Source organism: Pithys albifrons, chromosome 1, assembly GCF_047495875.1.
Source record: "Pithys albifrons albifrons isolate INPA30051 chromosome 1, PitAlb_v1, whole genome shotgun sequence".
Lineage (NCBI taxonomy): Eukaryota > Metazoa > Chordata > Aves > Passeriformes > Thamnophilidae > Pithys > Pithys albifrons.
The window spans coordinates 61,094,656-61,118,217 of NC_092458.1; the positions used below are offsets into that span (position 1 = coordinate 61,094,656).

General features: G+C 36.7%; 1 protein-coding gene across 3 annotated transcripts in view; it reads right to left on the reverse strand.

Annotated features, from left to right (window-relative positions):
* Positions 1-1,042: 1,042 nt before the first annotated feature.
* Positions 1,043-23,562, reverse strand: part of COG6 (component of oligomeric golgi complex 6) — a 53,466-nt gene continuing 30,946 nt past the window's right edge. For 2 of the 3 annotated variants that reach the window (XM_071552208.1, XM_071552227.1), the window contains exons 13-19: positions 22,169-22,286; positions 13,006-13,137; positions 12,296-12,463; positions 10,448-10,555; positions 9,583-9,636; positions 7,096-7,175; positions 1,043-3,525 (exon numbers count right to left, since the gene is read on the reverse strand). In XM_071552208.1, coding sequence (XP_071408309.1) covers positions 3,378-3,525; positions 7,096-7,175; positions 9,583-9,636; positions 10,448-10,555; positions 12,296-12,463; positions 13,006-13,137; positions 22,169-22,286 — 808 coding nt within the window. In that variant the 3' untranslated portion in view covers positions 1,043-3,377. The remainder of the gene's footprint in view (positions 3,526-7,095; positions 7,176-9,582; positions 9,637-10,447; positions 10,556-12,295; positions 12,464-13,005; positions 13,138-22,168; positions 22,287-23,562) is intronic. The other variant, XM_071552217.1, reaches the window with a different exon arrangement.

Below are 23,562 nucleotides of genomic sequence, written 5' to 3' on the forward strand. Positions count from 1 at the left end.
ATCACCATGGCTGATTGCTGTGTGCTTGCTGTAATTAAAACAACTTTTATATTTTATTTCCATAGTGGTGTGAACATTTATAAAGCAGGGAGGAGAAAAGTGGACATGCAGTACAGATGAACCACTTTGGGTCCAACCCAAACTCACCTGTGCATCACAGTTTGCTGGATATTCTGTGGGTGATAAAGTCCTGGGATCCTGATTGTGTTTCAGGGACTCATGTACTGGAGGTCAAAACTAAGGTTCCTATATAACAAATGAAGGAAAATCCAGACCTTAGAGTCCTAAGGAAACCCCTCATGTATGTTGCACAGGGTCAAACTCCTCCTTGCTTATTTTATCTCCTGCTTCCTGTATTTTGCACTTATTTATGCACAGCTGCTAAATTCAAAAGAGAAGAAACAGACCAGTCCCATCTCAGACTACACAGCAGTCAAAGGGGTTGGGTGATCTCCAGAAGATGGCAGATGTCAATTCCAAACTCCTTTGGCCCAGAACCCAGCTCTCCCATTTCCCATGAAAGTGCTCTTTGCACCAGACAACAGAGCAGGGTTGTCAAAGTGTCAAATGTGGACAGTGCTGCCTACTATGGGCAGTGTTCAAACGTCTCCTTTTCCCATCTCCCCCAAGCACACCCCTGCCAGCACAGAGTAGTGGAGTCGCTCCCTGAAGGCAGGCCCCTCCATATAAAGCACTCAAGGACAGCAGAAGAAGGGCTGACTGACTCAGCCCAGTCAGCAGAAGATCTCTTCATGCACTGGGATGCTCAAGGCAGACCTCTGGTAACTGGTCTCAACATAGGCCTGGTACTGGCACCCAGAATGATTCCATATACTGAATACTTTTGGGTCATCCAGCTAATGGGGTCATCCATCTAATTTGAGGACTGCAGCTACATACAAGGTTTCTGGTATGGAAATCCTGGAATTTGCAAGATAAAAGGATCAAAAATACCAAGCTGGAAAAGGTAGGTCGCAATCTAATCATCTTTTCCTTCCTCTTTTTAGGAAGGCAAGAGGAAATAACATCATGGAAGACAGAGTCAGTAAATCAAGTATTTTTATTAATGTTCTTTCTCATTTGTGACCATTGGTCATTTAATTGCACAGATCAAAATTAGCGATTGACTTTAACTTTCCTAAATTACAATTTCTATAGCTTTTGCATTTTTATCAAGAGAAGACGAAATCATGGATAAGTCTCTACAGGGAATCAAAGATAGGAAGCAAATTCTTATTAATTCTCATGCAAACTACAGACTGATTATTGGAGACCCAGGTTGAGGGTAATTTCAGGAAAAAGTTCACTCTTATGAGTATATTCACCTAATAACAAGCTAATTTATAGTCCTTCCACAACCGATGTAATTTTTTATATATTAGAGAATAATAATTATATGCATATTAAGCATTATTAACATTATTAAACAACAATGAACAGCCACCTGAGTGTATACCATGGTAATGCAAAATTTGAGTAATATAAGGTGCCTTACCTAGCAAAAGAGCAGAATTTTGCATTAGAGCTTTTCTAAGTTTCTATAATTTTTTGTTTTACAGGTCTAGAGATTTTAAACAGAAGAAATCTAACATTCATATCTACAGAAAAATTTATTCCTGACCCAAGAACTCCAGGGACACTTGCACTTTTAAATGTTTTTCCACTATGCCAACAAATTACACCCATTTGGAAAAGGAGTTATTGCTTTACTGTGGTATTACCAAGGAAGCTGCTTTCTGAGCACGCTGGATATATTCTGTGCAATGAGTTTTCTGAGGGGCTAAAATGTATTGCTGCTGATCTTCTTTATGTCTTGCTCTTTTGCAAGCATATACTAAAACTGAAGACTTGGCTGCCACTAAGTATATATTTTATATGTGGAATATTATTTACTAGTAAAAGTAAAATAAGCTATTCAATATGAATGACTGCTCATCTCCCCTTTGATGTATATAAAATAAGCCACATCTAATGTGACAGGCAACTGTAGAAACTCTGTGGCACTCATACAACAACAAAGAGAAAAATAAGTGAAATGCTTTCAACAGAACAGTTTCAATTATGCTTTAAAGAACAAATAAAAAACCTAGTCACAAATTCCTTTTACTAACTTTTTGTTTCCTAAAGGTTTCTCTTTAACAATAATTTCCTAAAAGACGACTATGTTTAAGGAAGTTGCAGAAAATTATCAAAAGGCTTAACAGAGAACAAGCATCCTACCTATTTGCTTTCTTCTTTTCCTGGAAGCAAAGGTCCCCTACATCATAATGCTGTAATGTCGGGTTTTCTACACAGAGCAGCTTCAACCTTGCACTAAAGGAGGAAAGGAATTAACCCTTTGCTTATGGCTTTCTATGCATCAGCCTGGAACATCGGCACACCTTGACTCTACCAAAAAACTCCCAAGACAACCTATGGCTGCCACAGGTGAACTTGAATAAATTTTTTAGGAGCACTGCTGTAGACATGTAAACCACAAAAATATCTTGGTGGATTATGAACTGAATAAATGCTTGTACTAGAGTAGATGGACTTTTTCTGTACATAAAAACAAGCAAAATAAAAAGCATGAACACGTGAAGGAGGAATGGCCATACTGCTGTGCAAACCACTTTCCTAGCTTACACCGTTATTGGTCTCAGCCTTAAGAGATCAGCAAGTTTCAACTGATACAAGGATTCCTCCTGAATAATTGCAGCAAACCAAAATCCTTCCAGTAAAACAAAATTATACAAATAATTTAAAGCATTAAGTTCCAGGTGATGCACATGCATGTAGTTTAAACATTTCTTTTCCTTACAGGAAAAACCCAGATAACAGATTAAGAAAAAAAAACACATAAATTTTGCCTCAAAGATTTAATCAAAAGGATTTGCAAGAGTATCAAGTCTCCTGAAATGATTCATGAGCTGCAAAAATGATGCAATGAGTCATTCAATGTGTATCAGTTGTAATAAAATTTCAGTTATCAGTGTTTGCTGATGATAGGCTGAGAAAAAGAGTGAAAGAACAAACAATAAAGCAAATAAAACTGTTGGTGAGGTCATAAAAGACACTGGTTAAACCTGCAGTTGAAAGGATTATGTACAGCAAGGAAAAAGCTTTTCTCCTTTTTCAAAGAGATTGCACATTTTCAAGGTCCATTTCCATCAGAGAAATAAATTAAAATAATTTTTGATCTATATTCTATTTTCTGATCTATAGAAAGTATTCAAAGACACAGGAAAGACTAGACTTCTGCCAAGCAGATTAAACAAAACTGCATTCCTACATACTTTAACTATATAGTCACACATTGAAAGTCAAAGCAGAAAAATAATTCAATGGAAATAATAAACAGAGAATTATGGATTCTGATAAATCTGGGGGAAGCAAGACTATGAAAGGAGTGCCTGAACTTGATGAGGAGATCTGTGTAGTATGGTTTCTGGATCCTTATACTCATTTGAAGGATCCATCACAGCTGCATATAACTCACTGTAAGCTCTGCAGACCAGTTCTGTTGACTGTTTTATTATTTGCTCTCTGAAAAACAAAATGGAACGACATAATTTTCAAATCGTAGGGAATATAACTGTACTACATACAAGGAATTAAAGATATACATTAAAAATACACATTAAAACCCAGTATGAGTTGCATTAAAAAGCCATTTTACTTCAACTGTGAAAACAGCTTGAAGTTTCAAAACAGAAGTTTTCTTTCTTTATATCGTATACAGATAAAACTCATATATGTGATCCTGATAACAAAGAAATCACCTTCTTTATTTCTACAATCAAGCAAAAACTGGTAGAAGGATTTAATTTGCATACATTAGTTTCCCACCTGCACTCCCATGTATCTTTTAAAAGACTGATAAACTTAGTGATTTACCTTCTGCAGTTTCTGACTGTCCTTTGTAAATACACAGCTTTTTTTTTTCATCTACTAACAAATATGTTCTATTTGCTTTATCCTGACAGCACCTGATCACATAATCAAAAGGAGTGATAGAGGTCAGAGATTTAAAACTCAACCTTTTGTCAACAATGCTATAAATTCTGTGTCCTGTTATCTTTCCAGAGATAAATGAGTAACAACACAAAGACACAGAATGCTAAATTTAACTGGAATGTTTAATATTTTTGAAGGCAATCTAATAACTTGATTTTGTATTGCCCATTGAATCAGTTTGCTTTAATCATCATGGTGATGTGTTTACAATTGCAGATACATTTTTATCTACCAGAAACAGTAGTTACAACTATTTTACAGCAAGTGGAACACCAGTAGAAGCTGAGGAAACCAAAGTAACAACAAATCCAGAATCTGCCCTGCTGTAACATGCAGCAAAGGCACAAAGACAGCAAAACTACATCCACTAAAATCACGGCTGAATTCACCAACTGTTTGGAATTAGTATGTAAAGGAAATTTCGAATATTAAGTAAAATTAATTTTGTTTTTACAGGAAACATTAAGGAACAGAAGCTATGAGAAACAGAATAAAAAAACCAAACTTGCCTTTTATTCTGACATATAGTATCCACTTTTTTAATACACAGCACCAACTGCCAGTATTATTAGGTTATTACAATACTTGAAAAAAAAGACTGGCCTTATAGTAGCAAATCCAAGCTCACTATTATAAGGGAAATATATTCAGGGCATTCAGGTAAAACAACTCTTTCTGATCTCAGTATAGGATCATTAAGCTACTGTAACATGACAACCTTTTAAGAAAGTATTGTGCATGGAATTTGTATAAAACCACCTATTGCACCAAATGAATAAAGTTTGATAAAATATTCCAGAGGACTGAACAGTATCACACAGTCTTTCCATCAAATAATATCAGTGTCATTAATCAGTACATTAGGATTTCAGTTGCCATAACAACATGATACATTTTAACACTAACACAAATGGCAGCATTTTCTAAAAACAGTAATTTCAGAATTCAGTTTCTGTGATCCAACACAACCAAAAAGAGCTTTCCAAGACCAACAGCCATATAAATACCAACAGCCATATAAATACATAGCTTAAGACTTTTTAAATGAGCAAAAGAATTGGAAAGACAAGAGCATGCCCTGGTAAAAGTTGGAAGGAGTGTTCTTCACGGTGGTAAAGATTAAATGATATTGCCAAAGAGTATGCAACTGGTCCTTATCAATAGCATGTGGTCTCATTCTGAGAACCAAAGATCTCGTAAGTTCCAGCTTGACCACTGGAACAGTGACTCACAACTATTCGATTTCAAGGAAAATGTCTTCAGAATTGAAAATTTCAACTACTATACCCAGAGATTAAAATTATAGCTGTGGTTAAATGTTTTGCTTGAATTTTGCGTAACTTTTGAATTTCAACATTTATTTACTACAGAAAATATTGACTTTCAAGATTGAGATTCTACAAGTATGCATCTCTGTAAATAGATATTTTAACTTCAAAAGGATTGCTTGTGTTTCAAGCAACATGTTTGAAGGCTAGGGACTTATAGCACTGACTATAGCAGGTTCATAAACTCCTGGATGTTAGTTGAGTTGTAGCATAGAGCCACCATCCTCATGCAAGGATTCCCTCTTACCCCTCAACTGCCCACTGCTGTAAGATAATATGAATTTAGCTTAAACTGTGCTGAGAGCTTTAAAAAGCTTATCAAAGGGATAAGAGTGCTTACATGAGTAGTTTATCTAGGTTCATCTGACCAAAGAAATTATTAAATTCAAGTAACTTCACTATGCCTCAGTCTTTGTGATATCATAGTCTACCTCTTAAAATTGCTTATGGTTAGCAGTGAAAAGTTGAGGATTTCAAAATATTTACTGTTACTACGATTTTTAAATAGACCCACATTAAAAAAAAAACAACCAACCAAACCTGAGAGCTAAAATACAGGTTTAATAGCTTGACACTAAGAAGCAGAGGTTGCAATGTTTCACTGACATTACTGCTCAAGTACCCTATTTGATCTGTACTGCAGAGTAGGAGAGCTCTCAAACAACAGGGTCAGCTCTGCCAGCTGAGCTGCAGGAACGTTAAACAGAGACATCCAATGGCTGCTGAAAAGCACCAGCATTCCCCATGCCCAGTCATGCACCAGCTGTATGGCATGACACTGGAAGTCTTTGGATCAGGAGAACCTCAGCAATACAGCACAAGAACCTGGCAGCTGGACTAGCTGGTCATTGTAGGTCCCTTCCAAGTGAACTGTTCTATTCAATTCTCAACAATATCTATTTTTACCTTGACATATGTAATTTTTAATTGCAAAATGCTGCAACACAATCTCACTGAGGACAGCTACTAGTATTGAAATTCCAACTACTATTGCATACGTAAAACGTGATGCGTTACTCTAAATTTCTGATACATTCTCTAACCTGCATTCTTTGCAAAAGTATGAAAAATAACATCAAGAAAAGGTTCCGATAAGTGCAGCATGTAATTCTCTGAGTTTAAGTACCACAGAAAGTCTTCATGTGGTTCACATTTAATTGGAAAGAAATTCATGGCACTTTCCCTAGCCTTAGGGTTTAGTTATATTCAAAAAAATAAGAAAAGAAAGTAATAAAGTTCTCTCAATTCCATACTTCGAAGAAGAAATCACTAAAAAACTACATTAGGTGAAAAGTAGAATAATCTCAGCACAATATTCAATGAGACAGAATGCCAATACTCTACAGCAGAAGACAAAAAAGTTGAAAATCCTAGAACTGACAAAGCAATGCAGATAAAAGAAATCTTGGAGAATTACGTATTTAATCTGTCTTTGGAAAGCTTACAAAATAGTTCTAAAACAATTTACAACTAAGTTGACAAAAAACTGCCGACACAGCAGAACATGTTTAAAATAGATGACTGTAACTCATTTTGATGGTGTCTGTTAAATCAAGAGTAACTACTTCAGAAAGTTACAGAATTACATACTCCTCACTGCTTGTTCAAAAAGAGGAGAGTCATTAAAAAACTGAATCGTGACCTGAAGGACAATGCAAATATGATCACAGCTGGTAACTTGAATTTTCATCATGATCCACTAAAACCTAATCAAATTAATCTTTTTGATCATTATACAAGCATAATAGAAATTCAAAGGTAAGGTACTTACTTCACAGTAGCACTCAGAAGGAAATTCAGCTGGGACATTAACAGACTATCTGGAGCAGACAGATAGCGATCAAACTGAGCCTCGGAGGAAAAGAGAATATGAGATCAACATATTAGCACCTTCCCGTTTTATGAAAATAGGCAAAACCACAGATTTCTGAAAAGTGATGACATTAAAAGGCAGAACTTAATAGCACAAAACAAATGTCTAACTTCAGCACCTCTGCCACCAAAATTTTGTTTCGGATTTTGAGGAATGTGAGTGGAGGGCAAATATGAGAATTCAGCTTTCATAATTATCCAACTAAGCTTGCTACACAGCTGGTGCAGGTATGCACACATCACTGAAGATCAGACCTAGTCTATTCAATGCAGAGGGAACATAGACAGCTTTAGAGAGAAATCTACTCTGTCCAAATCAGACATGTGGCACGATTCTTTTTACATGTTTCTTTTCACTTTTTGGCAGGGAGTCACTGCTTATATTCGGAAGACCAAGAGCAAATCACCCACTTCACACTTCTTCAAACTGCTTCTAAGCCTACTTCTCCTCCCCCATATAACATAGTGAGAAAAAGAGTAGTGCTTTGATTCTAGTAGTCTGGAGTGGAAAACAGTAAGAACATTATCCTTGTCTTCAACAATAGATTAGAGAAACTGTGGATGCCTCATCTCTGAAACTGTTCAAGGCCAGGTTGGATGGGGACCTGACCACTATGTTCTCATGGAAGGTGTTCCAACCTCCCCACCGGGAGGGACAGGATGGTCTTTAAGATACATTCTAACCTAAAACCATTCTGTGAATCAGTGATCAAATGGGTGACTACAGAGAAGATGAAACCAGGTCTTCTCACAGACAAAAATATGAGGAATGCTGAAAAAATGTTACACTAAGGAAAATTTTGACTAGATAGTAAGAGGAAAAATGTCATTAAACACTGAAAAGGCTACCAAGAAAATCTGTATAATCTCCATCCTTGGCATTATACACACAGGCAGGGCCCTAGGCTAGTTTATCTAATGATGGCAACCTTTCTGAACACTGCATGAATATTCTCAAGTTGGTAAACCCTGAAATCCACATCCATCCATCATTTAAATGTGCAAAACGCATGCAAAAATGACTAACGAAGTCACAGTTCTTACAAATTAATTTTTAGGGGGTTTCTGCCCCTGTTTGGAAAGCAAGGGAGTTTTCACTGAGGGGTATAGACTTCACTAGCATAGAATTTGCAAGCACATAGGAACAATTTAAGAGGAAAACTTCTAAGTGTAGTTTGGAGGCAGGGAATCGCCTGCAAGTACTCCCTCCTGGTTTAAATACCATTGGTTAAATCTATTGGTTTCAGAAGCCAACAGACTAGGTTGATAGATGGGATTTATGTGGGTTTGATTTCAGCATATTTGGTTCCATTCTGGTTAAAGTGTGTTCACAGAAGCAGATATTAAGTAATGAAGAAAACAGAACAGCTGGATCCTTAACTATTCAAATGAAATTATTACGCATCACTAGAGATAACAGAATTATATATATATAATTTAAAGAGAAGGTCCTCAAGCTGTACCCTTTAAAGTTCTTATTGGTCTACAAGACCATGATAAATAGAAGATATTTTAAATGCACAATTTATCAATTAAAATGAGAGTGCATGCTAATCTGAGTAAACTACTGAGTGCTCTGTGCCAGAGCTCTGTTCATCCAACCAGCTTGGGAATCAGTGGTTTAAACAGAAAAAAACCCAGCTACACTAGCACAATTAGGATGGATTCAACACAGAATTTTAACAAACAAAAATTTTAAAAATTATTTCAAGAAGATCTTTTTTCCATGGGGGTATACATGTATTGCTGGATGAGTGGGCCTTTACAGAATAAAGACAAACTTGGCTAAGAAGAGTGACACATCATACATCATTGTGTACTGAACTGTGATATTGCTATGTCTATGTCAAATAGCCTTGACACACTCTAAGAAACAAGTATTAGCTGACAATTTGCTTTACAATATATTGTAACTTTCAACTTAAAAAAATATAACTGTGACATACACCCAGAATCCAATTCCTGAGTAAAGCTCAGTTATTTTCATAAAATCAAAGCCTAAGGACTAAAATTATAAATGATAGCAGAACCTATATTTCAAAGCAGAGGCAGAAAAAGAACCTTTGGTGATTAAAATTAATTAGAGCTAAGTATTTGCTTTTAGCAATTTAAGATGACACATGGGATAGCATTCTTGTAAGTAAAGTTCTATTTCTCAAAGCTTAGAAACTAATATTCTATTACTACACCTTCAGAAATAATTTATGTATTTATTACTTCGAGTGGTCAAATTACTACAAATTAAGAAAGTATTCCCAGACACATAATTTAGCTATTCTTAAAGAATAGGGACTGGTTAGATGAGTATCCACTGCATCACATAATTAGTAGTATTCTTTCCCATGTCACAGCATCCCACCATAACATGAAAGTCTAAAATGCTTACCATTGCAACCTTCAGGGACACGGAATCCATACTTGAAAAATTTGAAAGAGGACCCTAAGAACCAGTAGTCAAAGAGAGGGATAAAAAAAGTCATACTAGCATACAGAAAAAAGACAAAAAACAAATTCTACAATCAGTTCAGTAGTAAACTTTTATTTGGTCTGCTACACAATCTTAAATGTTTGGAAACTGTATCACCATATCAGTATCGAAATGCTGTTAACAGTACATTTGTATTCTACCACCCAAATTAAAAGCTGAGATTACAGAGTTCTTAATATGACCTTTCAAATTCTTTTCTTCCTTCTTCACCATTAAAAATAAGGGACCATGCAGAATTTAGACCTGTTACCCAGTAAATCTTCTGTGCTGGTATGGCAATATGATGTCTAAATGATGCTTAACACCCTAGTAAATTCTGTGATATCCCTTCTGCAGCCCAGCAGCTGTTACAGGTATAAACGAAAATTGCCACCTTGCATTAACAACCTGCTCTAGTTGACTGAAAATAGGTTTTGTAAAAGGAGTTAGACACTTGCTGAGGCATATTAAACTACCTATACAGTTATTCTGAGAACATCCAGGATGTCTGTAGTGCATGGCATCTGTTGATGGTAGGCAGACAAGCAGTACAGAAGGTCTGCTGCACACCAAACCTGCCAGGCTTGCTGGACACAGAATGTAGGGGAAACTTGAAGGTGCAAGATGCCTTTGTCTAATAGTCCTGGTTCCATGTGAAAAAACAACAGATATAACTAAGGTTTTGCTTTCAGAGGAAACTTAATTTGCAAAAATATTAGTGACAAAATTCTACTAGTTGGCAAGTATGCAGTACCTCACCAACATGTACATTCTATGAGCTTACCTGTTCTGGTTTGTGTTGCTGCAGAGCATTATATATGTAACTTAGACCAGCTCTTGTTAACACGTAGGAAGCTTGCTCATTTATGAGTGTATCTAAATGAGCTTCAATCTGAAATTTTAAGCACAAGATAGTCAGAAAAAGTGTGTGAGCATATTAAATGTAACAAGAAAAATGCAGAGAATTCTTTCATGTCTGACTAATAAAAGAATCCATTTTTTATTTGTGCATACAACAGCACCAAAAATGAAGAATGCTATAGCCCAGATCTTAAAAATTCCTATATGATTTTATTTTGCCATAATTCTTTGAAAATACCTGATAAAACTCACTCAACTTTTATTCAAAGTATTGACAATAGCATGGCAATTTTCTAATACACAGGAGACAGTCCTTCATAAGGGAAATAAAATAATCATAATCAGTGTTGATTTTAAGTTTAATTCTGATAAACATGTATTTGAAAAAAATTTACTGAAAGAACAACAGGCACTGAAATGACATTTACCAATTTTGTTTTAATTATTTTCATATGAAAAAAGCTCATAAGAATATTTTACATTCTTAATATAATCTTCACTTTGCAGAGAAACCTAATCCCTAAATCCAGTCACAGCAGCAGCAATCATTTTTCAGTTTGAGCAGTCTCAGTGAGACATTCATTTGGGTATACATACATTGTTACTTCATTTTTACAAATAACTACCCCACATTTCTTTTTTAATCTTCCAGTCTTAGAGAAAAAAATTATAATATGTTAAAGTCTTGTAAAATATAAGACTTCTTTGTCTGCTATCTTAAAAGTTCATCTTTTTACTTCCTACAATTGTTTAGAAAAACACACTTTCCTTTTTAAATCAGGAGGGAAATCTCAGTATTTCAATTTGGAGATTTTAAATGTCTTACTGAGTTATTTCTTCTACGAAAAATGATTCTCCTATTAAATATGTCATTCTAACTCCACTTGAATAACCTACTTATGTATAATCTTATTTTTTCAGTCTGTTCCTGTATTTTTAAAATGCTTGAAGACAGTAAATGGTATTAAATGCATAAGTTTCAGTTCTGCTTATCTGAAGAATCAATCAATTGCAACATTTACTGAATATAAATGCTGATAATAGAAATCAGAAATATCCCAGACTGCTTGGATCTGTTTGTTTCAGAATTAAGAGGTGCTACAAATTCTGATTAGGAGCAGAAGGTGAAAAATGGGTTGCAGCCCATCCTTACCGATCCCTTAAAATAAGAAGTTACGATTTTTTTAAACCCCACAGCTCCAAAAGCTCTCCTGAGATATACTACAGACATGTTCACGCAGCAAAATAAAAATGGGTAGTGTCCAAGTTTTCACAAGTCAACAGTTTCTAAACTTCCATTTCCTTTTCAAAACGGACCACACAAGAACTACTATCCTGGGATGTTAGGGGAAACCAAACCAAAGAGAAAAGAGAGGTAGAAAGCAGGACTGAAGTAGTAACTTCAGCTACACAACAGTCTAGTACGAAATAGATGATGATCTGGTACTAACTATAATATATATATGCATATATTTGAGCTTTCAACTTCCATTTGCTTCTTCTCACGCAGTTTGCAGATAAATATTAGAATGATTAGGATAATGAAGAGGTTCACTGATCTGGGTTTATCTGAAACTAACCCAAACAAACTCAAATCTTTTATCATTTTCTGTTTGAAATGAAAGATGTTATTTGTTCACAGTCTCCCATATGCCCAACTTAGAGCTGACCCAAAGCTAACATTATCTAAGATAAATATGTTCACATCACAACTTACAGTCTGCAAAAATCAGTAATAATTTCATTTTCTTTGGGGGCTGTTAAAGCTTACCTGAAACTGCAACATTTCTAGACGTTTGTCAGTGAACTCAAAGAGAGCCAAAGTAGTCCTCATCATATAGAGCGAATTTACCATGTAGGTTGCCATATCGGCTGTGCCCAAATTACTTGCAGACATAGTACACATCTGTAACAACGGATCTAGCACACAAGACAGAACCTGGAATAGCAAACACACAGAAAAGAGGGAAAGAAGGGAGGAAATCATGTCACATGAGGCTTATAACCTCATTCTGTCTCTATTTATTCCCCAAAGCAGAATAAAGAGGAATGAGTTTCCAACTGTGAAAACAGTTTTCTACTGGATTTGTCAGCAGGTGATCAGCTACCACAGTGATAGGAAAAGTGTAAAAACCTGAGAAGAAGGGATTCCAACATAGCAGAAGGAAGAGTAAGCCAGATTAGATAATGGGTAATTGTGAAATGTTGAGGGTGTATTTACTTAATGGAGCAGTAATTGGATAACAGAATTTAGATACTCCATTAAGAGTAGCACTCCATACTGTACTGTAATTACCCACTTTGTTAGTCACCCTCTTATTCACATTTCAAACTCTGGTTTGGTAGAAAGGTCCAAAATGGAACCAGACAAAAAAATTAATGTTCCACTTATCTTTTGTGCACTGAAATTAATTTACACATCCTTTCTCTGTTCCCTCTCCCTCCTCTTCACACACAGAGAGCAGTCAAACATTCTTATACCTGCACAAAGTCAGCCTGACGGGCATCCAGTGGAATAACAGATGAGTCATGAGATGCCAGAACCTCCCGTAGCAAGTTAAGTGTCTGATTTAGTGCAGAGCTTGGGCCAAGATCAGGAGGTGGGAGTTCAACCTGAAGGACAGGATTATCTGTTTGTGGTTCTTTTCATTAATTTCATTTACAGCGAGCACCACCCAATCTGTTAGCACAAATGCAACCAGCTAATAATAAAATTACATGTAGCCATGCAGAGAAGAACTTTAATTTGACACTGGACAAATCTAGCATGTTTCAGACAATAAATGCCTGCAACTTTCAGCATAACCATCTCATTCAGTAACAAACAAGCAATGCTGAATTTCTCATTTCATTCAGACTACACCTATTTTTTGATCTGGAGAAACCCAGACACTACTGGGTTTGGTAGTGGAAAGCATTTACTGGATTAGATGCCAACGAGTAGCCACGTTGCTGGCAGCACTGAGTTGACAGTAAGCACGATCTCCTGTGAACATTTGAGAATCTCATGCAGGCAGAGCTCTAGGAGATTAGAGCCACACTGCTGCAGTTCATGACAAGGCTGCACAGCCCCTGTGATGCCAAGTATGAGAGCTGCATCAAAAATGCAACAGTCTTATCCCTAGCAAATTTGTACCTTAAATTGCCAGTACACAAATGAACTGTACACAAGCTAACTCAAGCACACCTACATAAACTTCAACAAGACTGCACAAACTGGAATGCAGGCAGAAAGCAGATAAGCAGCAGGAACTGCAGATGTTTAAAAAAGAGAGAATTGAAATTTGTGTATATTAGAAAAAAAACACGCTTTCCAAGCCAAATTATGAAAATTGGAGCACGTGAAATGGACTGAAATTCTATGCTATCTTTAACACAGGCTCACATACTTTACCCCTTTTTTTGTAACAGGCAAATACTCATTTCTCTTTTTCCCAACACACATTTCTCAGACTGCACTCCAAATACAGCTGCAACTTCTTGTCTCCAATGCTGTCTTAAACTGGCATCCTGCTGCATCCAAACCCTGACTACAACCCAGGCTGCTCATCTCATTTCCTTCTGCCAACAATCTGCTTCCTACCTTCCTGTACCCCCTGCCCATCCAAGGGCAAACACAGATCTGGCTGCATATTGTTGGAGTAAGGAGACCCTCAGCAAGACACAGTAAGTTAACACTTAAATGCATAATCTCCCCAAAAGGAGGCAGGGAGAACTAAACTGGGATGGGATTGGCCCAAGTGTGCCCAGCTGTAGCAGAGCAAGGCAGTGTGCACTTCTGCAATGCTCAACACAAAAAGGTAGCAACTTTGGATGGACCTCCAAGGCACAGGCAACATGTTTCATACCTTCCCAAATGGGAAGTACTGATGAACAGCATTATAAAATGCAAGTCTGAGTCTTCAAGGAGATAAAAAAAAATAAAAAAAAATGGGCAGAGGCTGATGGCCCAAGAAACCAAGAAGGAGAGCACAACAACCATATTCAGAGTAGAGCATTAGAGTCTTCCAAAAACGAATCTGTACCTGATGAACACACCACCAGAGAAAGGAAAAAAAACTCTCTCTCTCTGAAGCCAGGCTGAGCTTTCACACTTTGGTTTTGAAACATTTGAGATACCATACATGTCCCCACACTGCTAGCCAGACAGACCTAAAAAAACCTTTTTTTCATCCTTCTGAATACAACGTGTTCCTCAGATCTCGCTTTCCAAGAGAGAGTATACTGAGTTCAAGGAACTAATGGAAAACTAAATCTAATAGGTTCAGAGAACAGTTGTTCAGCCTAAGCAGTCCTGAAAACATAAATATTCTAGTAATGAAGTAACTAATTCAGAAAGAGGAACTTGTTCAATGCTGATCAGTAGTAAAGTTTACTGAAATTCACAGCGCTGAGTGACTTTCTTCTTGTTTCTTCTTTTTATTATTAGGAGTATTGATTGTGTCCTGAACACACTGTTCTCAGACTTGAACTGGACCGTGATCATGGATATTTTGCTGTTAATTTGAGACTAGAGTTTGATACACACACACAAACAGATCATGGCAATTTCAGGCTGCTTAGCACAGAATTTTTGTCTCCTGAAGTAGCTAGTGCTCAGAAGCTCTTAAATTAGTTTAATCTTTCATTTAGTCTGTTCTTTTAAAATCCACTCTCTTCTGGATATAAGCAAGGAACAACACTATAGAAGAAGAAAATACAGCTAGGAAAAAAGGTTTAGATCACTAGATTCTGCTTCAGTTAGCTTGAAATTCCTGATTACTGGAATACAAGCAAAATTATCAGTAACCGGAAGGAAACTTAAAGCAGTGGTATATTCATTTTGAAAATTGTAACTTACTGCACATGAATACAGAGTGAGGAGTTTTTTTTTGAATTAAAAAGGAACATTTGGAAACAGACACGTCTAATTTACAGAGGAACCTAAAGCTTCAGCGTATGAGCACTAAATCACTATTTTAATAAAAAAGTAATTGTTGCCCTGAATGTTCTATGTGCATTAAGAGATCATTATAATTGCTCTTACTTTCAGAAAACTAGGTTTGAAAAACAGGCTGAATTCTACTTTTGAAGTACCTCCTTCAGACGCAAGCCAGACAGAACCTAACTGAAAAATGATCAGCAAAGTTCTGCAGCAGAGAGTTAAACATCATTTAAAACACACTATAACACAGTATTAAGTGTCCAATCAGTTATAACTAGCAGTTCAGTCATACAGAAATGAGGCCAACCAGCTCTTCAGCCTTTCAAACAAAACAAGAAGAAATTACTCACTTTTAAAATCCAATAAAGAAAATTACATGAATTCTAATATTACAATGGTCACTAAAAGTTGTACATAAGCTCTAGTAGAAAAATTTGGCTTTTCTTTTAAAATTCCGCATATTAATCAGTGGGGAGCATTTACTATGCCCGTTATCTACCTCCAAACATACAACACAGAACAGATTTCTCTGTCTATGAAAGCAAGTAGCTCAAAGGATGTCTTACAGAGTTTAACAAACAGCAAAGGAAAACACAAAAGAAAAGGCAGTATCAACAATTAAGAACATGCATGTATGTTAAGTTTTTCCCCTTCACATTTACAAAAAAAGGTTAAATAAAAAAACAAAATTAAAAAAGGGCGACTTTTCTTCCTATTAAATACCGCTAATTTTATTAAGGATTGGAGCAGATATTAGGGAAAGCAACCGTGTTAAAAGATCATACATGGACCTGAAAATACTGTATAGGCAATCAAATTTTTATATACTATGGTAGTTGAACATTAGAAGTTAACAGTAGAGAAAGACATGGACATACTGGAGCAAGTCGAAAAAAGGGTCACAAAATTCATGAAGGGCAAGGAATACCTCCTACAAAAGGAGAGGCAGAGTTCAGTCAGGAGAAGAGAAGGCTCAGGTGGAAAGTTATCAAAGTGTATAAATACATGAAGTGAGGGATTAAGAAGACAGACTCTTCTCAGTGGCGTCCAGTAATAGGTCAAGAAGCAATGGGCACAGATCAAGACACAAGGACACAATTGTTTTACTGTGAGGTTAGTCAAACACTGGAGGCAGTTGCACAGTGAGGTTTTGGAGTCTCTGTCCTTGGTGACATTATGTCATGTTGTTACTTAACACTGAGCAGTGCCAACTACAGAAGTTCATTCTCACAACTGAGACAACATTCACTAGCACTCCAAGGATCTTAAGTGCTCATCTGCTAGAGAAGCTTCAGTGCAGCTGTCCTAAGCTCTTTTGGTCCTATTAGGATCCTACAGAGGTTAAAGTAGAATACCTAATGGCATGCTTTTCTTTTCAGCTCTCAAGTTGGTCTAGGAAGAAAAGATCACTAGTTATACCTTGTTCATACGTATCCATTCAAAACCATAACAGTGTTCAGATCACAACATCAACCAGTCTCCTTCAATCTGCCCTATATCTGGTTTTCCAGAAACCTAACAGGCTTCATTCTGACAGGAATCAAATTATGAGGGCCAAGTTTACAATCAGTCCCATGCAACACTTTAATACCTCTCCCATCAACAAACCTAAAATATAAATGCAATAATAGCATTTTATTTGTGTACTTCTACTCTAAAAAGAACAGCATTAAAGAATAACAATTCAAAAACTTGATTGGGGGCACTCTACTAAGATCTTCTAACAGCTTTGAGAGCATATGACTGCAGTTTGCCACAATGTCTCTTTAGTACCCCTATGGTAATGCTCATTCCATTTCATTAAATGTTTGCAATTATTCTTCCCTTTAATAATTGTTATGGAGCACTTGTGAAGCCAGAGGAAGGAAACATGGGCTTGAAAATTCCCACTTTTCTGATTTATCAGCTGGTCCAATAAAATATGCTAAAAAGGTTAATGTAATGTGCTTGTTGAAATGCCTCACCAATAGACTCATTACTTTAAATGACAACTCTCATGTGAGAGAACAAAAGAACAGTCCACCCACTCCAGTCCATTAGGTGCTTTGAACTTTACTCCCAGTTTCATTGCAACAGATTCAGTTGTTCTGACAATTATTTTCACTTACTATTCTCTCATGAATTTTATAATCATCTGTCAAATTTTAATCTTAATGGGCTGTTTTTAGATCCAGTCAATGAGTGACTAACACAAGCAGAATCCTGAATTCCTAAACATTTGTTTTATTGGTGCAGGGTCAAAAGTAACATATAAAAGGATACCTAAGGACTGTAAAGATATTTCTCCTCCACTTGCACAGCTGGTAGACCCATGGCTGGGTCCAAGAAAGCTGAAGAGCAACAAATACAAATATGTGTTTTCAGCACAAGGACACCAATATTGTCCAAAAACCATTATGGTTGAACTAAGAACAAGCCAATTGTTGCCAGAGATAGAAAGTACAGGCAAGACTGCCCAACACTCATTACATAGTCTCCCTAGCATATAACCAGGATTCAGGGTGATTCTTAAAAATTCAGTTCCCCTACTCTTACCTCGCCTTTATTCTTGTAGATATTAAAAAAATAACCCTTTGAATGGTAAGAACCAACAATGCAAAGGAGAGACAGCACTTGCAGTAAGAGTTGCTGCACCAAAACTTTGGTGATAGAAGAGACGGCTGGTGATGCACAGCTTCTCTACAATGTGCGTGCTAAGCTCTACAAAAGCCTGAGAATCTCGAAGTTTTGAATGGCAATTTAAAGCCTGAAAACAAAGCAGCTCTGCAACAACTCTGCTACCAAACTTCATGACAGGTTTCAAGGAGTATCAGAGCCAAAGAGACTCCCTTGTGTACTGCCTTTCTTTGATAACAATGGGCTTGCTTTCAGGCAGTTTGCTGAATATTTCTGTTACATGGATTTCAGCTCATATAGAGCTACCTGAGACACCTGAACGTGAAAAAAACATAAAAAGGCTTTCTCAGAACAAACAGTCGGAAGTTGAGAGCTGCTGACTACTTTATTTTCAGATTGCAACCCAGATGCTTGAGATTTTCTTATGCAATGAGAAAGTTCATAGCAAAGTGCTTATAGGCAAACCAGTAATTATTCTGAAGTAACCAGGGATTTCCCCGTACCATTTACACTGATGGCTTGACAACCAAGAGAGACAATACTGACCTAAGACTGCCTATAAGCTTCCATAAACCTCCACACTTGTGACACTCCTTATGTAACAAGGGACTCTTCTCAAAAACAGATGTGAAGAGGAAGCTATTTTCTTGTCCTCGAAAGAACAGCCTGAAATCTCAGTTTTCCATTGTGCTTCAGAAATTAAATCCCAGGCAGATTGAAGGCAATGCTCAACTCAGGATAATCAATAATCTAGGGAATTAAATTCTCTGTGGTGATGAGGCCATCAGAGTCAAATTACCATCCTGTCATTTGTCTACATCCTAAGGATGGAGTCTTGAGGAGTTAGCATATTTAATAAAACCTGCTTTGTCTAAAGAAAGTTCCCAACTAACTATACTTCAGAGAAAGATTTGCTTAAATCATATTCTGGTCTATCAACTGCTAGATAGAATATAGGTACTAAACAAGAAAATTATCAGCAACAACAGATGCTACTGAGGGAATACTATCATTAAAATAGTCTAACTGACTTGGGCTGTATTCACCACTTTCCAATGATCCAAAAAAGAGGCACATAAATCTATAGAAATAAAAATACTTTTTTGAGAGCATCCTAATTGTATTTTATTCTATTTCCAAAGTTATTCAAATTGCCTTAACATCATATTTTAATCAAAGTATTGGACAGCTGATATTACTTGAAACAGGCTTATAAATGCCTTAAGATACAAAATGTAAGTGGAAATAAGGAACCATGATTTCCTGACTATCAAAGTGAAAATTAATTTACTAATTTTACAAGTGAATATTTTCTACGGCACAACTGGAACAGCAATGATGCCTCTGCAATTGCCTCTATAAGCACAAAGGGTCTGTTTTCCAGAGGTTTTTATCTTCTCTGAAAATAAGAGAAATAAAACACCTGAACGCACTTGCACTGCATACATAGCTGCAAAAAGCTGGTGAAAAGACAGGGATGTGAAGAGAATCCTACTAATACATATAAACAATTTTGATCTGAATGCATTTATAAAAAGGATGGTAAAAAGCAACCATCAGTTTCTTCAAAATGTAAAGGTATTGCGACATTTACTATCAAATTAACAAAGACGTATGAAAAGACATAGAAGTTGCTTTCTGTACATTAACACATACAAAACTAAGTAACAAGAATTAAACTGATGATAAAATAGGGTCTTTATTGCTTCGAAACTAATGTTTCTCTGAGTGTAATTCAAAGTAATAATTTTGTATTTTTTATGAAGCAAAACTAATTTCAGTTATGAAGGCAAAAGACATAATTCTATGAATTCAGTAGTTGAATCACTCAAAGGTGCTATAGAGGACTGTCAAACAGTTACAAGAACTACACATAAAAACAGTAAAATTACTTCTCACACACAGAGTTACCTCATTAAATCCTGAAGCACAGAGATTAATACATTATTGTGGAAGCCTTTGTTACCCATATATCTAACAGTCTCCTGAATCTCTTTAAGCTTTTGACCTCATTCATATCCTGAGGAAAGATCTTCATAGGGCACACTGGCAATGTAACATTGTCAGTGTTGCAGACTTAATTTATAAATGTGCTTATGAGAAAGAGCAATATTATGATCTTTTCCCATTACATGAGAGGTTCGGCATGCCATTCATTACTTGTAATAAAACACCACTGAAGGTGGCACTACCTTCATTTAAGGTCAGTAAAGCCAAATTTGACTACTTTAGAAAACAATGGCAGCATCTAGAACCAGTTACATCCAGGCTGGGAGCTGAAGGAAGGGGTACTAAGAGGATGAAGAAGATTACACAACCTTCCCATACTGACAATACAAAGAATACACACAGTATGAACTGGGGGACCACAATTCCTTTATCACTCTTCTTCTGAATTCTACACACTTCCAAACTGAAAACAGTGTATCACCCAAAAGAAAAGCAGAGACTGTGAGTTATGTGAGAAGGAAAATCATGCTGGAGCCTGTTTGAGTACAGATGTAATACCCAGCAGGATAAATAAATAGAAAAGAGATGAATACAGAGCTGGTTTGCAGTCTGAAACCAAGAAAACTTCTTTTCCTAAGCATTTTGTAAGCAAAGAGCAGTCATACATTTTTGCTACGGTCCATCACCAATTTCTACAGCAGGGGGTGGTCCCATGGTGTAAAGGAGAGCACTCTGGACTCTGAATCCCAAGGACCTGAGTTCGAGTCTCAGTGGGACAGTCCCCTGACAGTTCAATGCCTCCCTGCCATCCTATCACGTCACATCTCGGATGCTCAGCAGGGTCAGCCCTGGTTAGTACCAGGTGCTGTGACAGTCCCGAGGACTTCACTGTCACTGTCCAAGCTCACAAATGGACCGTGGCAATTTACCGTGGCAAAAGGACCTCAGGACTTAAACGGTGGGGCCAGTTCTGTGCACGCTGTGCCTCACCTAAAAAATCCACTGCGCAGGCTGGAAGGGCACACCCATGTGGGGAGAGCCCTGCCCAAATCTGCGTTCGCGAAGTCTGGCCATACATACATACATACATCACCACTTTCTTTTCACAAAAGGAAGAAGCAGACAGATATTTTAGCTTAAATATTAGGAAATAAAATGGTTTTTTTGGTAAAGTCACTTTGTCCTCATCCACTGCATGTTTTATGAAGTCAGCTTTAACAGACGTGAAGAAGCATTAATCGAAAAGGAACTACTATTACGATGACACTACATTTAAATGGAAATACCACATGGCAACAATGTACTAAGTGCATTTTATTAAATGGGCTCTGGGTGTAACCCACTGCACAAATGAAACCACTGAAAGGAGTCACTGGGATATATGGGAGAGAAGAAGAGGAGGAACAACTGTTTCTTTGAGAAAGTCACTCCTCAGCCCCTGTAGAAAGACAGGAAATTGGGACCAGACACAAGCTGTGCTGAATGAGAAAACTTGTTTGGGACCACAGAACAACACTGACAAAATTCAGAAAATCGGACTGAAGGATCAGAAAATTGCAAGGCTTTGCACAAAGAATAGTTTCTCTAAGTCTATGGTGGGGGTTTTTTTTGCATTTTTCTTGCAGGTTAAGTAAAAATAATTTAAAATTGCATTTACAAATGTTACAGCAATGTTGATGTGGTAAACCTATTTTTATAAAAAAGCTCAAATTTTGTTTTTACTTAGCTTACCATTTTAGAATGCCCCCTGCAACTTCAGAAAGGAATTATGCACATGAGCAATTAACTACTGATCTGATGATGCATTAATACAAATCATCTAGCTCAATCACCTGATCTTGCTCTATCACTTTTAAGAAAATTTCCTCCTCTTGTTGCTTCTCATAGATTTTAAACATATATAAACTGCTCTGCAAACAAATACTGCTAACAGCAGTATTGTAGTCACATACTCACAAAAACCTCACTAATAATAGAATTAAAATATACAGCAAGATTTTAATGCAGTTCCATAGCCAAAATATTGAAAATACAAAACTTCAACTTTAGGAAAAGCTGACATATATAACAGCCATTTATCTAGTAATCTTAGTAGACAAAAGGGAAATGCAAGAGTGTTTTGAAACTGGAAAGCTGTATGAGTTTGAAACAAACCTTGTCCATTAGTTTACTTGCGTGAAGACTGAGGCTATTAAAGAATATTTTCTTGCTCAACAAATGCATTTCTTCAATTGTTGTCAACAATGTGGCTGCACTGTTTCCTACAATACCACTGAAAAGAAAATTAAGATTACTTAACAATTCTGAAGGGGGGACAACATGACAAAATCAGATAATTAAATGTCATTTCAAATATGATTATTTTCAAAGTTGAAAATTTATAACCAACAATTGCAGGGAACAGTTCTCCTTAGTGGCTGAGAGATAAGTTGACTGTAAGAATAAGCATTATCAATTACGCAACAATGCAGAGACTAAATACAGGCTATCAAACTTGCACGAACTTTTCTGTAGTATCCCAAAAGTTACTGGATTTTTGCTTTGTTACACTATGAATCTACTTTACTTATAGAAAACAGATTACATAAACAAAAAGGGTTAACAAGTATTCTATCATACTGTCCCTTAGGGATGGCATTCTCTCTTTCTTCATTGAGACTCTAGGCATCTCCAAAAATGAAAGAATTCATGCCTTGCTATTCCAAGTGTCTGTATCACACTTAGCACAAATATCCTATAAACCTTAAATGGCACTACATGACTACACTCCACCTGTCTAAAGTAAATGCACTTTTAAGCTACTAAATGACAGTGAAAATTCATTGTGTCACAAGAGGGCTAATTTAAACTTGCAGCCTGATTTTCAGATTGTAATCTTGTATTTAATAGATCATTTCTCAAATTGCTTTTTCCCTTCATCAGTGAGGTGCACTTTATACAGAGAAAATTATTCAGCTGGTAGAAGGTACTTCAGAGGTCTTTAAACAACATGTTGTTAATAAGACCAAAAGCGACAGATAAGACTGCCTAAGACCTCCCATTTTAACATCACATTTTCAACTGCACCAAGTTTAATAACCACAGGGAAACACTAATTTTGGTGACAGAAAAATGACAGCAAAAGTATTTCAAGATTTTTGGAGAATAAAATTAGGAATAGGTCTTATATGTGTTCTACCATAGACCTGTAGTGCCACCACAACCAAGGATTTTCAACAGGGTGGGAGGTGCCCAAGAACAACCTGTCCCAGGTCTGCCCAATACCTAAATGCCTTTTCAGGCAGAGAAGCTCAAGAACTAGTATTAATGATTCAAATTCTCAGCAGTTCAGACCCCCTAGGGCTATGAGGAAGATTTTCCTGCTCCTTCTGTTTCTAATCAACATGAAGTACTGCACATGCCACAATGTATAAAAACAGCAGATCTGGCTTTTTTCCAGTTTATGTATTCCTGGTGGCATCTGGAGGACTGAAAGGTGACTAGTGCACCTTCAACAGCAAGGTAAGGAATGAGGGAAACAACTTTCATAGAAAAATGGAAGTGCATAC